At 48.6% G+C, this 17527-nt stretch overlaps 1 protein-coding gene across 2 annotated transcripts in view; it reads left to right on the forward strand.

Moving 5' to 3' along the window:
• The first annotated feature begins 1164 nt into the window (after positions 1-1164).
• LOC144677467 (general transcription factor IIH subunit 4-like) overlaps positions 1165-17527 on the forward strand; it is a 33116-nt gene continuing 16753 nt past the window's right edge. Inside the window, exons 1-3 of one of the 2 annotated variants that reach the window (XM_078537551.1) lie at positions 1165-1440; positions 14685-14818; positions 17387-17491. In XM_078537551.1, the coding sequence (XP_078393677.1) occupies positions 14706-14818; positions 17387-17491 (218 nt within the window). In that variant the 5' untranslated portion in view covers positions 1165-1440; positions 14685-14705. Of the gene's footprint in view, positions 1441-9507; positions 9651-14684; positions 14819-17386; positions 17492-17527 lie in introns of those variants that run through there. The other variant, XM_078537550.1, reaches the window with a different exon arrangement.

Raw genomic sequence — 17527 nt, forward strand, 5'->3', positions numbered from 1 at the left:
GGGGGACGAGCGAGAGAGAGCGTGGGGGGGACGAGCGAGAGAGAGCGTGGGGGGGACGAGCGAGAGAGAGCGTGGGGGGGACGAGCGAGAGAGAGCGTGGGGGGGACGAGCGAGAGAGAGCGTGGGGGGGACGAGCGAGAGAGAGCGTGGGGGGGACGAGCGAGAGAGAGCGTGGGGGGGACGAGCGAGAGAGAGCGTGGGGGGGACGAGCGAGAGAGAGCGTGGGGGGGACGAGCGAGAGAGAGCGTGGGGGGGACGAGCGAGAGAGAGCGTGGGGGGGACGAGCGAGAGAGAGCGTGGGGGGGACGAGCGAGAGAGAGCGTGGGGGGGACGAGCGAGAGAGAGCGTGGGGGGGACGAGCGAGAGAGAGCGTGGGGGGGACGAGCGAGAGAGAGCGTGGGGGGGACGAGCGAGAGAGAGCGTGGGGGGGACGAGCGAGAGAGAGCGTGGGGGGGACGAGCGAGAGAGAGCGTGGGGGGGACGAGCGAGAGAGAGCGTGGGGGGGACGAGCGAGAGAGAGCGTGGGGGGGACGAGCGAGAGAGAGCGTGGGGGGGACGAGCGAGAGAGAGCGTGGGGGGGACGAGCGAGAGAGAGCGTGGGGGGGACGAGCGAGAGAGAGCGTGGGGGGGACGAGCGAGAGAGAGCGTGGGGGGGACGAGCGAGAGAGAGCGTGGGGGGGACGAGCGAGAGAGAGCGTGGGGGGGACGAGCGAGAGAGAGCGTGGGGGGGACGAGCGAGAGAGAGAGTGGGGGGGACAAGCGAGAGAGTGAGTGGGGGGGACGAGTGAGAGAGAGTGTGGGGGGACGAGAGTGAGAGTGTGGGGGGACGAGAGTGAGAGAGTGTGTGGGGGGACGAGAGAGAGAGAATGAGGGTGGGGGGGACGAGCGAGAGAGAGAGAGAGAGTGAGTGTGGGGGGGACGAGAGAGAGAGAGATGGTGTGGGGGGAAATAGAGAGAGAGAGATGGTGTGGGGGGAAATATAGAGAGAGAGAGGGTGGGGGGAAACGGTGAATGAAACAAAATTTCTGCAGGGTTTCCTAGACAGGAAAAGATGAACTTAGTGACAGGTTTATATCCTCGTGCACAAATTAGTTTCTTGCATCTGCGTTTTTACTCGGCTGAACCCAGAGAGCTGGGTTTACAAATACATAAAGAAAGCTTGGAACCAGTTGCATAAATACACCGAGTAACATGTTTGACTCCAATTGCAGCATCTGACATCGCTGCCTTACAGTGAAATATTTCCTCATTTGTAGTCTACTGAATTAGCACTAATTTAAGTTAAGGAGTGGAAGAAGTGGCACAGTGGCAATTTGGCGCTGAAAAATTGAACTATCAGAGCATTCGAATTAAGGAACTGAATTAAAGCAAGTCGGCAGCATTAGAGAAAATCAATTCCCGAGACAAGCCAAGCACAGCAGAGTGACATTTTCCCCTCAGGTGAGATTTTACATGCACCCTGTATATATGATCTGTGCTCTGCTATATATAAGGTACTTACATTATGTATAAGTGGATAATATATAATTTATTCTGCTTCTCTCTCTCTCTCTCCATTTCCCTGCTTACAATCCGTTGCACTCTTTAGTGTGAAACACCTGGGATGCTTTGTTATGTTAACAGCCACTTGCATTCGCTTAGAGCCTTTAACACAGTCAAACATAAACAGGAGCAGGAGGTGGCCATTCGGCCCCTCAAGCCTGCTCCATCATTCAGTCAGATCAGGGCTGATCTTGTGCCTCAACTCCACCCCTGCCAAGAATCCAAAAATCTATCGACCATGAGCTAGGGCATACTCCACGACTGGTCAACTTCAGCTCTCCAGGGGCGACGGGGAGAGAATTCCGAAGATTCGCAATCCTCCAAGTGGAGAAATTGCTCCTCAGCTCAGTCCTAATTGGCTGACCCCTTTATTACCGTCACCGCTGAAGGTTGGCGGAGGTAACATTTTCGCCCCTGTTGTAAATAATGTATTTCAAAAAGTAATGGGCAGATTGCAACGAAACTTCGTACACAGATAGGGTGTGACCCAAGGAAGAACTGATTATTTTTTGGTGAAACTACGGAATTTTTTTAAAGGGTCCATTAACATCGGGAGATAGGGCAAATTGACTTTTTTTTTTAAAGAATGCTGTGGGCTGTCTTATTTAGGATGTTGTTGATTATTTTGGAATGTTGTGGATTGTCTCATGTGCTCTGATGGAATTTGTCGCAGCTGTCAAAACGTAAGCAGAGTTTTCAGAGCAGGTTGCTGGATGTGGATTGGTCTGAAGCCTCCTCAGCGAGATGGAAGCTCTTAATAAAAAGATTTCATTTCTCAGCTTTGTTGTTATGGAGCATCAACCAGGCAGGGGAAAGCCTCAAGAGCTGTGCTGTTGTACTATTATTGAGTTAACACGGCGTGGCGGGGTAATGCGCTCCACTGGGTGCCCTCTTCACTTGTTTTGAAACTGTGACCATTAGTTCTGGATTCCCCAGCCAGGGGAACACATTCTCCTTTCTTCTACGCTGCCAAGTCCCTTTAGAATTTTACATGTTTCCAAAGTACCTCACAGAGGTGCTATCAAACAAAATTTGAAACACCACCTTATATGGCATGCTAAAACAGATAACCAAAAACTTGAGCAAAGAGTCCCGTCTCCACTAAACTTGAAGTCATCCAAAACTCTGCTGCCCCTGTCCTAACTTGCACCAAGTCCCCTTTCCCAATTGCCCCTGTGCTCGCTGGCTTACATTGGTCCAGCAATGCCACAATTTTAGAATTCTCATCACGCCCCCATCTCTGACCTTCCTTCGGTCCTACAACCAGAACATCCCAGGCCCACGATCAGTTAAAGGTTTCCAGTGAGGCTCTGCACTGGATTCAGCATGTCCAGAATAGGGTGAGGGGAGCAAAGCAATTGTCAGAGGTCCCCACTCACAATCATTATCTAATCGCACCACCATTGGGGTCCATGCTATCAGCTTGCTAGGCCCTAAGCTCTGGAATTCCCTCCCTAAATATCTGCTCATCTCCTGCAGTTTAAGGCTTTCCTTCAAACCTACCTCTTTGACCAAACTTTTGATCATCTGTCCTATTATCTCATGTGCCACAGCATCAAATTTTACATGACAACATTCCTGTGAAGCATCCTGGAACCTTTCACTATGTTCAAGGCAATACAAGTGTAAGCTGTTATTGGTGGTGGGTGTTAAGAGAGAGGCGGAGAGATTTAAGGAGGGAACTCCAGAAATCAGAAGGTATGGTGCAGCGATGAAAACCGGGGATGCTCAAAATGCCAGCATTGGTCCTAAGTGCAGGTAGTTGCCCCTGATGTTGGATTGTCTCAGCTGCTCTGATGGAATTTGTCAAAACGTGAGCAGAGTTTTCAGAGCAGGTTGTTGAATGTGAATTGGTCCAATATCGATATAATTATAAAATTTGTATTGAGCATATTGATTATATCACACTTTATAATACTGACCTAATATCCCTCTATGTGGAAAGATATCCTACTTTGGTTGCTAGTATTCCGATGAAGCACCTCATGACATTTTATTATTTGAGAGGCACAATATAAATATAAATTGTTGTTAAAAAGGTGTCACACATAGCACCAACCCTCTCAGTGTCAACATAGTGATGGTATTTCAAGTAAACTTCAATGGCTGGGACATCCTAAGGCCATGAAAGGTGCTGTACAAAACTAAGTCTTTCCGGTTTTTCAGCATCAGTGAATGATGTAACATTTATACCTCGGGTCAGTTGTGAGAGATGATTTGCATTTGTTGTATTGCAACTGCGATTAAGTTACAGTCGGTAAATCAGAAACCCACACTCCTGGGCTCCCTGCAAACAATGTGCACTTGAGAGTCTTACAGCACAGAAGCCATTGTGCCCATGTCAACTCATTGAAGGACTTATCGAATTAGCCCAATTCTCCTCCTCTTTCCCATAGCCCTGCAAATGTTCTATCCTTTCAAGTCGTTTATCCAATTCTCTTTTCAAAGTTAATGTTAAATCTGGTTCCATCATCCCTTTCAGGTTGTGCATTCCAGATCACAACAACCCACCATGTAGAAAGTTCTCATCTCCCCTCTGGCTCTTTTGCCAATTGCCGCGTGCGCTGTCTCTCACACAGACATATATTTGAGAACGCAATAGTTCAAAATATTAAAAGTATGTTAAAAACAAAAAGTTTTCCTGACTTCGAGCCAAAACTTCACAGTCACCCTCCAGTCTACAAACTCTAGATCTACAAAAATCTACAAAAAAGTGTCACTTTTCAGATGGAGATCACTTTGCAGTACAATGCTCCTGTTACCAAGAAAAGCAACACATTGTAAGCAGGGGGGGAGGGGAGTTCGATCCATTAATAAACAGACATGGGGCGGTGGAGGAGGAGGTGGAGTTAGAATCTTGCATCTAACCCCCACCACAAGCACGGTCATTAAAAGAGACGGGCAAAAAAAAAAAATTAATTAATGATCTTGACAACCCCTGGGAAAACCCACCTGCAGGTCAGGAGCCAGGGATTTACAAGCATCCGCCAACCTATAAGACAAGGCTTCGCCCTGTTTATTAGCCTGGAGGGTGCGAGGGTTTACACCGGCTCCCAGGTGGGAAGGAGGCACATATAATTCAACCCTTGGGTGGGGGAGAGAGACAGGGTCACACAGGTGGTGTTGCCACACAAGCAGAAACAAAAAGGCTCTCACAAGCCCTGAGTATCCATGAGCAACGGCACTGGAGGTCAGCAAGTGAGCAGACATTTTTTATACAGTTATATATATATATACACACACAGTATATATCTACCCACAAACACCATATATAAGTACATATAGACTGCTCTCCGGTTCTTGCAGCATCTTTCTGTCCATCCACCTTGCCCCACCTGGATACGGGGATCCAGCTCCTCTTCCTCCTCCCTCTGCCGCCGCCGCCTGTCCCGGGCCTCCTCCTCCTCCTGCCCAACACCGGCCCCCAGTCCCGGACCCGGTCCCGGGCCTGGCCCCTCTCCCTGAGCGGTGGCGACACCGGCCCCCGGCTCTCCGGTGCCGGCGGGACTCTCCCTCTGAGCCCTGGGCTCTGTCATTCCGCCATACAAGCGCCGAGGCCGCGGCTTCCTCTCTCTCTCTCTCTCTCTGACCCTTCTCTTCTCTCGGGTTAATAGTTACCGCGGGCCGCTCCCGAGCCCGACCTGCCGCTCGCCGTAGTGCGTCACCCGTACGGCAGCCCGCCCGAATCTCAGCTGGGAAGGGGGGCGCCATCTTGTCGTACGGCACCTGGGCCCTTCGTTTCTTTGCCCCCCCCCCTCTCCTCAAACCGGCCGCCGCCGCCATCGTGTCGTACGGCACCTGCCCTACATCCCCTTTCTAACCTCAGTAGGCCGCCACCATCTTGCCGTACGGCACCTGGACTACATGGGAACTGGACACAGCGCAGCCGCGTGGCTGGGGCAACCCTCTAGGGTTGGCCTGAAGTCGCCATGAATTAAGGATCAATCTCCATGACGCTGCTGTGTGCAACCCTGGAGAAAAATCATCCAGACATTAAAAAAGATTTTTTTTTGGTCATTTCCTTTGAACATTTCTCTTTACCAGATATACAAATATTGAAAAGGGTGTTTTGGGGGGGGGGGAGGCTGTTTCGCTGAGAGTCAAGCATCATCCAATTGGGTAATGAGTCCTTTTGCTTTCCAATGGGAAGTGGACAGGGCATCACAGGGGATAGATGTGATGGCCAACTGTGACTGAAATGTGGGGTAAAGTCATGTGTTGAAACCTCCAGAAATACATTTAGTCACAGTGCGGGGTGGGAGGCCATTTGGCCCTTTATGTCTGTGCCCGTACTCTGCAAGAGTAACTCACCCAGTCCCTCTCCCCCATAGCCCTGCAAACCCCCTTTCAGATACTTATCCAATTCCCTTTTGACAGCCACCATTGAAGTTGCCTCCACCACACTCTCAGGCAGTGCATTCCATTCGCGACATCACCATTGCTTCTTTCGTCAATCACCTTAAATTGGTGCCCTCTTGTTCTTGGCCCTTCTTTTTCCACAGAGAGTCACTTCTGCCTATCTACTCTGTCCAGACTCCTCATGATTATAAACCACATCACCCCCCCACCCCTGCACCGTTCCCCCTTCCCCCCCCATCCCCGTTTCTCCAATCTATCCAAGTAACTGAAGTTCCTCATCCCTGAACCATTCTGGTGAATCTTTTCTGCGCCCTGTCTAGTGCATTCACATCCTTCCCAAAACGCAATGCCCAAAACCGGATGCAATATTCCAGCTGAGGCCAGGCCAGCATTTTATACAGGTATATCACAAATTTCTTCCTTTTGTACCCAATGTCCTCATAAAACCCAGGATCCCGTTTGCTTTATTAATCCCTGAGACCAGATAGCCTAGAAGGAGGTCATTCAGCCCTTCAGCTGAATCTTTGTTTGAGCTAATCAATTAATCCCACTTTCCCCATTCTTTCACTAAGAGAGGGAGAAACTGCTCCCATTCATGGAAGGGTCCGGAGCCAGGCCCACTGGTTTGAGGGGAATGGTCAAAGAACCAGAGGTTACACGAAGAAAAACCTTTTTAAATGCAGCCAGTGCTAAGGATCTGGAATGCACTGCTTGAAAGTGTGGTTTCGGCAGCTACTGACCATCAGGGGAATGTGGTGGTGTAGTGGTAATGTCACTGGGCTGGTAATTCTACAGCCTAGGCTAATGTCCTGGGGACACAGGTTCAAATGGCACCTGGTGGAATTTAAGCTCAAATAATAAATCTGTAATGGAAAGTTATTCACAGTGACGATGAAATTATCATAAAAACCCATTTCCTTTAAAACCTACCTCTTTGACCAAGCTTTTGTTCATGCGACCTAATATCTCCTTACATGGCTCTGTATCTTACTTTGTTTTATACCGCTCCTGTGAAGCACCTAAGTTTCATTACATTAAAGATGCTTCAGTTGCTGTTGTTTTAATCATGCTAATTGTAATCTTCAGGGGTAGATGGTAGCATAGCGGTAATATTACTGGACTAGTAATCTGGAGGCCTCGGAATGTTCTAAGGACATGGGTTTGAATCCCACCATGGCAGCTGGTGCAATTTAAACTCAATGTATAACTCCTGAATTGAAAGCTAATCTCAGTAATGGTGACTATGAAACTATCATTGATTGTCATAAAAACTCATCTGGTTCCCTAATGCCCTTTAGGGAAGGAAATCTGCTGATCTCCTGTAATATGGTTGCTTCTTAACTGCCCTCTGATCTGAAATGACCGAGCTTGCCACTGAGTTGCAAGGGCAGTTAGAGATGGGCAGAAAATTCTGGTTTTGCCAATGATACCCTCATCCCATGAAAGAATAAAAAAAAATTAAGTGTTATATTCCGCAGTAAAACAATGAATTGAATTTAATCATCTGGGTTTGAATATGCAGCTAACTAATGCATAGGTGGATATTGCTGCAGCTTTCTAAACATTTTTGTTAAAATCAGTCTTTCTAATCATTAAAGTGTATTGTTATAATATAGTCTGAAGGATCACAACACCCTTTCTATGCCTCTCATTCAGCCAGTTTCTAGCTCTAATTTTAAAAATATTTATTTGACAAAAATTTATCACTCACTCACTTTTCCAGAGCCACTTTATCCAATTCAGGGTTACAGGGAGTCAGAGCTTATCCTAACAGGCAATCAGTACTGAGCAGGGTATACCCAGGACAGGATGCTAGTCCATCACAGGACACACACTCATTGAGGGGCAATTTGCCATAGCCAATCCACCTAACCAGCACATCTTTGAATGGTGGGAGGAAACCAAAGCACCCTGTTGGAATCCACACAGACTCAGGGAGAATGTGTAAACTCCATGTATATAGGCACCCAAGGTCAGGATTGAACCCAGGTTCTGTAGCTGTGAGATAGCAGTGCTAACCACTGAAACACACTGCTACCCACAAACTTTTAGCTTCTGAGCTTTTCCAGCAATGACTGATGTAGATTTCAAACCAATTTGTAAAGTATTTTACAGCTATCAACATTACAAGCTCTGAGTTTTAAAATTCTTTCCCATCTTAAGTTTTTCTTTGTTCATGAAGTTTCCCAGGATCAAAGAAGTTCTGGATCTTTTGCAATAAAGCACAATTTTTAATAGTTTTTTCTTAACTAATTACTTGCAATGAGTGGTAATCCTAAAACAATTAAAGTAAATGTCAGTCAGTAGCATTCTTTTCTTTTTTTTTTAACTTATTCGTTCGTGGGATGTGGGTGTCTCTGGCTGGACCAGCATTTATTGCCCATCCCTTATTGCCCTTGAGAAGGTGGTGGTGAGCCCCCTGCTTAACCTGTGGCGTGGGTACACCCACAGTGCTTTTAGGGAGGGTGTTCCCGGATTTTGACCCAGCGACACGAAAGGAACAGTGACATATTTCCAAGTCAGGATGGTGTGTGGCTTGGAGGGGAATTTCCAGGTGGTGGTGTTTCCATGCTTCTGCTGCCTTGTCCTTCTAGGTGGTAGAGGTTGCAGGTTTGGAAGTCGTTGTCGAAATATCAGAAGGCTGTGAGTTCAACACACTCCATAGACTTAATCTAGGCTGAGATTTCAGCACAATGCTAAGGAACGGCTTCAATGTCAAAGCCACCGCCTTTCAGATCTGACATTAAACTGAGACTCTCTATGCACTCCCAAGAGAACATGAAACAAACCTGTGACACATTTTTAAGAAGTGTAGTGGAATTGTACTGGTACTCAACACATACCACCAGGAACAGATAACCTGGCTATTATTGCATTGCTGTATGTGGGATGTATGAGCAGGGTTATGGGGAGAAGGCATCAGAATGGCACTAGGTGAGTTGCTCATTTGGAGAGCTGGTGCCGACACGATGGACTGAATGGCCTCCTTCTGCGCTGTAACAATTCTGCAATTCACAGAATCAAACCTGTGAATTCCATGAGCTTGCTGCATTGCAAATTGGCTGCTGCCCTCTCTATAACACTCCAAAAATTGCTTATTTGGATGTTCTGATGTGGTGAAAGGCGCTCTTTAAATGCAAGTTAATTTTTTCTTTTTTTCAAAACCACTATAAATTGGAATTAAAAGCATAAAGTGGTTGTAAAACTCAGCCGGTCTGGCAGCATCTGTGGGGAGAGAAACAGAATTAACGTTTCGAGTCAAATATATGACGCTTACTTTTTTCTCTCTCTCTCTATAGATGCTGCTAGACCGGCTGAGCTATTTCAGCAATTTCTATATTTATCCCAGATCCCCGCTGCAGTTTGCTTCTATTCCACTATAATATGGAGTACGCTAAAAATAAAATGCGGTTAAAAGTCAAATCTAAAGTCACTTGAGGTCACAAAGTGGGTGCCGAAGGCGGGGAAATTTAAGGTTTCACCAAGAAAAGAGAGAGAGCCGGGGGGACGATTTCAGAATGCAGCGCCGGAAGTTTCGTAGCGTCGGGTGACGTCGATGTGAAACCGGTCTATCGGGGCACGCTGGTGACGCCATCATACCGCGCCATTGTCGCTGCGCATGGGCCTGGTCCCCAGCGAGTTCTCCCTCTCCCCCCCGCCCCCTTCTCCCACAATGAGTGTGGGTCTGGTTTGTGTCTAAGCTGTTCAATAGTTTTCATTATATCGAGACTGGAACAGGCCCAATTCAGGTAAATCAAAGAGGTGGAGGTGAAACTATCTTGTTGCTGTTTTTTTTTGGTTATTGTCAATTAACTGTTATTAGCTATGGAACTTGATGGTGGGCAAACATGGGGCTTTTTGGGGTCTGAAAAAGACCAAAGGAAAGAACTGCATCTATATGGCGCCTTTCACCACCCCAGGATTGCCCCACCCCCTCAGTCACTGTTGTGATGTCGGTGATGTGGCAGCCAATTTGGGTACAGCAAGCTCCCACAAAAGCAACTGATAGTGACTTTTCCATCTGTTGATTCAGGTGCGTCCAACAGGTCGATGCAGTGTGTCCAGTGCATGGGTGGACTGAGTGAGCGTGCTTTCAGCTTTTGTGTGCTGCCGCTGCTTTGCTTTGCCAGAAAGGCTGGACAGGCTAGGCTTGTATCTGCTGGAGTTTAGAAGAGCAAGAGGCCACTTGATCAAAACACATAAGATCCTTGACAGGGTGGACGTGGAGAGGGTGATTCCTCTTGTGGGAGAATCTAGAACTTGGGTCCACTGTTTAAAAATAAGGTGATGCCCATTTGGGGCAGAGATGAGGAGGAAATATTTCTCTCAGGGGGTCGTGAGACTTTGGAACTCTTTTCCTCAAAAGATGGCTGAGGCAGAGGCTTTGAATATCTTTAAGGCAGAGCTAGATAGATCCTTGATAAGCAAGGGGGTGAAAGATTATCAGGGGTAGGTGGAATCTGGAGGTGAGGCCACAATCCGATCAGCCATGACCTTATTGAATGGCGGAGTGTGTTCATTTCTGGCCCAGGCTGCTGGCTAGAGGCAATGCAGGAAAGAGAGTAAGACGTCTAAAGTCTCGCCCTGTTAGTACACAGCCTCTCCGTTGGCAAGTGCTCAGCTTTGCCTCCTCCTGGTGACACACAGAAAGCTGGGTCCCTCACAGCCCTGGCTAAAACTTGAGAGGAACTTGGAGGAGGTTTGGCCCCCCCCAGACATGGTGTGCAGGCCCACCAGCATGTGGATATGCCCTGGCATGCACGAACCACGCTCCCAGCTATTAGTGAGTGGCTCCACTGCCTTGTGGATACTTGGGGAGAGTTGAAGGCTATGAGAGTGAACCCTGGCAAAAAAATCAGGAGCAGAGTCTAAAGGTGGACTAACGTCAAAATATGTCATCTTTCTGGCAACTCCCTGCAATCAAGGGATTGCAATCCCAAGGCCATTGGTTTTTGTGGGAAAACCTTTGGAATCACATGTTGGGCCCTTTGAAATTCCAGTAAATGGGTGGAATTCCCCTTTCAGGGAAATTAATTGTGGGGGAAGACGGTGGCGTAGTGGTAATGTCACTGGACCAGTAATCCAGAGGCCCCGGGGTAATGCTCTGGGGACATGGGTTCAAATCCCATCATGGCAGCAGTTAGAATTTATATCAATTAATAAATCTGGAATATAAAGTTAGTTTCATGATCACTGTTACTGATGCTATCATCGATTGTTGTAAAAACCCATCTTGTTCACTGATGTCCTTTAGGGAAGGAAATCTGCCGTCCTTACCTGGTCTGGCCTAGAAGCGACTCCAGACCAGGTTGACTCGTAACTGCCCTCTGAAGTGGCCTAGCAAGCCACTCAGTTCAGTTAGGATGAGCAATAAGTGCTGACCTCGCCAGCAACATCCACATCCCATGAAAAGATAAAGAAACAAAAAACAACGCAATAAAATGCAAGATTTGACTGAATCTGTTACCAAAAAACTGAGGGGTATTTATTATTTTGAAGTTATTACACAACTGAAGCAGTGGCCCTTGTTATTGGTAAAAGTATAATTAATGTAAAAAATATTCTTTCCAATCAGAAACTTTTATGGAGAGTGGGCAAAAGCTCAATCAAGTTCCAGTGCTGTCACATCAGTGGTGGATTCCATGTCCAATTCAGGTGGCAGGAGGTTTTACATTTAGAAGCTCTTGAGTGTGATCTCACACAGCTTTAGCTAATTAAGTTACAGCAGCGTCGAGGCACTTACTGGAGGGAGGGGGAGGGGGAGGAGGTGGGGGGGTGGGGTGGGGTGAGGGAGATGGCGGTATTGGCGGGGATCAGTACACCTTGCTAGAGAGTGGGTAACTCTCTCGTCCTCAAGTCAGAAGATTGTGAGTTCAAGTCCCACTTGAGTGACTGGAGCGGGCGGCCCGGGCGGGGCCGGAGCGGGCGGCCCGGGCGGGGCCGGAGCGGGCGGCCCGGGCGGGGCCGGAGCGGGCGACCCGGCCGGAGCGGGCGACCCGGGCTGGCGTGCGTTCCCTGTGCTGGGTTAATCTTACAGATGAGATGTTGGAGGCTGATGGGGCCGGAGGAGAAGGTTACAGGGATGGGGAGGGAGGGCGAAACCATGGAGGGATTTGAAAAATGGGATGAGAATTTTCAGAACCGAGGCGTTGCTGGTGCCAAGAGTCTATGTAGGTCAGCGAGCTGAGATGTTGAGCAAACAGGACTGAGAATGGGAGAGCGGTTGCAGCTTTTTGTGTGTTTATAACTGAGGAGGACATGATGTCACTGAGAGTAGAGCTGCAGAGCAGCGATTTGGTCTGAAGCCTTATCATCTTCAGGCAGTTCAGTCTGTTTAAATCGGGGATTATTTCATTGAGGCATGCGAGGAAGAGAACCAGAGGAGAGATCAAACCGTCGCCCTCATGAAGCCATTGAAAATTGTGTCAGTGACACAGTTTAACACTCTGACTGTGTTGCCTATTTCTTCGTCATTGGCAGTGCTGTCAGAAAAATCCCAGTGACCTGCGCTGATGGGGCTGTGAAGATGGACATGTGTGTCTACTCAAAATAGCCAGCAGTTAAAACTTAGAATCTGCCCTCGCAATCGTCTGCTGTGCCTCGAACAAGTGTTTGGAGGTGTATAGGGCAACAGATCGATGGGTACAAATCTGTCCCTGTATAACACTGGGGTACATTGATGGTGGGTACAGGTCTATCACAATATAAGACTGGGGTACAGTGCTGGTGGGTACAGGTCTGTCAGTGTATAACACTCGGGTACAGTGCTGGTGGGTACAGCTCTGTCAGTGTATAACACTGGGGTACAGTGCTGGTGGACACAGGTCTGTCACTGTATAACACTGGGGTACAGATACTGTGCAATCCACTGGGGAAACAGTGACGGGCGTTGCTGCAGTTTGAGCTAATGATTTGTGTATCACAGTGTAATATGCGACACTAAAGCATAATGGGTTGTGTGAGGTTTGCTGCCTGCCTGCCACAAGTGCTCTGCTTGATGTTTGTGAGGTAAGGCAGCTGCAACTGCTGTCTGCTTGGCTTGGCTGTTTCATCTCTGAGTCAGAGGGCTGTGGTTCAACCCTTCCACAGAACCTCCGGGAATGACCTGGGCTGGGCACGTTACTCCGTGCCTGACCCGACACCACCACAGCATTCCTCCGGGATCTGTTTGTGGGATCTTGCTGTGCGCACAGCACTGCCTCTGCACTGTAATGTTACTGGCTGCAGGCGGGGTGATCCAAGATGTTTCTCAAGAGCTGGGGGGGTTTGATGATGCTGCGATACTTTGATGGTGCCGCACATAGCCCTTAGGAGCAGGAATACGCCATTCAGCCCTTCCAACCTGCTCCTGCATTCAATGAGATCATGGCTGATCGGATTTTGGCCTTAACTCTGCTTTCCTGCCTGCCCCCCACCCCCCACCAACCCCACCATAACCCTTGACTCCCTTAGCTATCAAAAATCTGTCTGTAACTCAGGAATCAATCGCTTTGCTCGGTTGATCGTTGCAGTGCCTGGGGTGCACCACCAGGATGTTTGGCCCCTGGTCTTGATCAGGACAGCATGGCTTCTGGTCGAAGGTTCACCTTTGCAAATTTGTGTAGTTAGATAGAATTGTACAGCACAGAAACGAGCCCATTCAGAGCAAATGGCCCATGTCGGCTTTGATGGTCCACATGAGCCTCCTCCCATCCGTCTTCACCTCCCTCCATCAACTCTTCCTTCCATTCCTCCTCTCTCATGCGTTTATCCAGCTTCCCCCTCAGAGGCATCTATGGTATCCGCCTCAGCCCCTCCCTGTGGTGTCGAGTTCCACATTCTCCTCGTTCTTTGGGTGAGGTCATTTCTCCTGATTTCTTAATGTGACTCTAATAGTGACTATAGTGTCCTGGTCCCGCTGGCAAGTGGAAACAGTTCCCTATGTTCAGCCCATCAACCCCTTCATAAGTTTAGAGATCAGGTCAGGCTTCCCCCTCCTCAGCTTCTCCGCATTCTCTTTTAAGAGAATTTATTCGTTGCACAGATTTGCATCAAGTTTGCTTTCAGCCCTCAAGGTTTATGCTCCCTCTTCATCTGCCCTTATCAGAATTTCCTCTTATTCCTTCCTCCTGCACTAACCCTAGCTTCCCCTTTAAATGCACCTGTGCCATTTCCTTTATTCTTTTGTGGGATGTAGTGGTCACCAGCAGGGTCAGAAGCTGCTGCCCAACCCTAATTGCCCTTGAGCTGAGTGGCCTAGGGCCAAAGTGCTAACCAGTTACTGTGGACCTAGAGTCGCCTGTATACCAGACCAGGCAATGATGGCAGATTTCCTTCCCTGAAGGGGATTAGTGAACTAGATGCGTTTTTTCGATGATCGTTTTGTGGTCAACATTGCTGAGACTGGCTTTATATTCCAGAGTTTATTGACGGAATTTAAATTCCACCGCTGCCTTGGTGGGATTTGAAACTTTCCCCCCCAGAGCCTCTGGATTGCTAGTCCAGTGACATTACCCATTACGCCTAACATCTCCCCGCTATTTGCCTCAACCATTCTATATGGTCTCGAGTTCCCTATTCTCTGGGTAACGGAGTTTTGGTTTGGTTTGCTTAGAGCAGTGAGGGGAGAAGGTAGGGGGTGGTTGGTGAGTGCTTGCAGATAAGGCATGTGTCCACCAGATGTGCTGCGTAACCTCGCTCCTAGTTTAACTGCCGGCTGTCTGTGCACCGCGACTTGGGTTCACTTGCAACACTAGCTAACCCGTTTCCCTTCTCTCATCTCCTCCCACCAAGCACCCTGGCAGTGCCCCTGTGCCAGACTGACCATGCAGCGGGAGAAGCTGAAGTGTAAGAATCTGCACGAGTACATGAGGAGCCTCAGCCCGACCATTCTCGACAAGCTGTACAACCACCCGGCAACATGCCTGGCTGTCTTCAGGTAAGACAAGGCCACGAGTGGCGATCTGTATATAGACAGACAGAGCGCGCATGTGCGTACATAAACACACAAGCACACACGTACGTAAATGCACACGCGTACATGCACGTATACATACATGCGCACGCGTACATGCAAGCGCGCACAAACGCGTGCAAACACACGCTCGCGCATTCGCGCTCATGCACAAAGACACGTGCGTACATACATGTATGCACACATGCACACACAAGCGCGCACACACGTGTGCGGGCACATAACACCCAAACTGCACTCCCCCACCATGACTCAGTGGCCACATTCTTGATTCTGACTCACAGGGTTCAAGTCCCACTCCAGCATAACAATTCCAGGCTCTCAGTCCAGTACAGCATTGAGGGAGCACTGCACTGTTGGAAGTGCCATCTTTCAAATGAGACTTTAAACCTGCTTGCTCGCTTGGATGTAAAGATCCCATGGCACGATTTTGAAGACAAGCAGGGAGTTATCCAAGGTGTCCTGGCCAATATTTATCCCTTGAGTAACATTGCGAAATACAGATTATCTAGGCATTGTCGCAATGCTGTTGTGGCAGCTTAATGTGCACATACTAGCTGCTGCGTTTCCAACATTACAACAGTGACCACACTTCAGAAAGTTCTTCATTGGTTGTGAGGTGCTGCAGAGTCTATGGGCCCTGACAACATTTCAGCAATAGTACTGAAGACTTGTGCTCCAGAACTTGCTGCGCCCCTAGCCAAGCTGTTCCAGTACAGCTACAGCACTGGCATCTACCCGGCTATGTGGAAAATTGCCCAGGTATGTCCTGTACACAAAAAGCAGGACAAATCCAACACGGCCAATTACCGCCCCATCAGTCTACTCTCCATCATCAGTAAAGAAATGGACGTGGTCATCAACAGTGCTATCAAGTGGCAGTTGCTTAGCAATAACCTGCTCACTGACACCCAGTTTGGGTTCCACCAGGGCCACTCAGCTCCTGACCTCATTACAGCCTTGGTTCAAACATGGACAAGAGCTGAACTCCCAAGGTGAGATGAGAGTGACTGCCCTTGACATCAAGGCCGCATTTGACCGAGTGTGGCATCAAGGAGCCCGAGAAAAACTGGGGTCAATGGGAATCGGGGAAAATTCTCCGTTGGTTGGAGTCATACCTAGCACAAAGGAAGATGGTTATGGTTGTTGGAGGTCAGTCATCTCAGCTCCAGGACATCACTGCAGGAGTTTCCTTGGCCCAATCAACTTCAGCTGTTTCATCAATGACCTTCCTTCCATAATAAGATCAGAAGTGGGGATGTTCACTGATGATTGCACAATGTTCAGCACCATTTGCAACTCCTCAGATACTGAAACAGTCCATATCCAAAAGCAGCAAGACCTGGACAATATCCAGGCCTGGGCTGACAAGTGGCAAGTAACATTCGCGCCACACAAGTGCCAGGCAATGACCATCTCCAACAAGAGAGAATCCAACCAGCGCTCCTTGATGTTCAATGGCATTACCATCACTGAATCCCCCACTATCAACATACTGGGGGTTACCATTGACCAGAAACTGAACTAGACTAGCCATATAAATACTGTGGCAACAAGAGCAGGTCAGAGGCTAGGAATCCTGCAATGGGTAACTCACTTTCTGACTCCCCAAAGCCTGTCCACCACCAACAAGGCACAAGTCAGGAGTATGATGGAATGCTCCCCATTTGCCTGGATGAGTGCGGCTCCCACAACACTCAAGAAGCTGGACACCATCCAGGACAAAGCAGCCCCGCTTGATTGGCACCCCATCCACAAACATTCACTCCCTCCACCACCGACGCACAGTAGCAGCAGTGTGTGTACCATCTACGAGATGCACTGCAGAAATTCACCAAGGTTCCTTCGACAGCACCTTCCAAACCCACAACCACTACCATCTAGAAGGACAAGGGTAGCAGATAGGTGGGAACATCACCACCTGGAAGTTCCCCACCAAGCCACTCGCTATTCTGACTTGGGATTATATCACCGTTCCTTCACTGTCGCTGGGTCAAAATCCTGGAACTCCCTCCCTAACATCACAGTGTGTGTACCTACACCACATGGACTGCAGCAGTTCAAGAAAGCAGCTCAGCACCGCCTTCTCAAGGGCAATTAATGCTGGCCCGGCCAGCGAAGCCCACATCCCGTGAATGAATAAAAAAAAAAACCTGTTTGGTAGTCATGAAAAGCGCTGTATCAATGAAAGTTTTTCTTTCAGAAGTCACTGGCTAACAGTCAGCAGCCAAGTTAGTTTTATTATGAAAGAATTGTTGTGATACTTTTGTACAAGAGAGTACGGGGACGAGACCGGACTTGGGCAGAGGGACACAAAACATGTGGAACTGCTGTTACCCCTCAATATGTCACCTGCTCAATATTTGGGGCTATTGATGGCCCGGCCTGTAATGGCTGATTGATATGAGACCGCCTGCTTTACAATCTCGCTGCCTGTTTCCAATGTCACTGCCGAGTGTTGGTGCAAAATAATGTAAGTGCTCTTTCCCCCCACCCCGGCTAATTTGTTCCCCTCTCCTTCCTTTTCCTCAGGGAGCTGCCGGCACTGGCTCAGAATTACGTCATGCGATTGCTGTTCTTGGATCAACCCTTGCCCCAGGCTGCCGTCACCTTCTGGGTGAAGAAAGATAACCAACGGTACTGTTCTGCCACGTTACATCCGGTTCGCTGTCG

Source organism: Cetorhinus maximus, unplaced genomic scaffold, assembly GCF_964194155.1.
Source record: "Cetorhinus maximus unplaced genomic scaffold, sCetMax3.hap1.1 HAP1_SCAFFOLD_2566, whole genome shotgun sequence".
Classification (NCBI taxonomy): domain Eukaryota; kingdom Metazoa; phylum Chordata; class Chondrichthyes; order Lamniformes; family Cetorhinidae; genus Cetorhinus; species Cetorhinus maximus.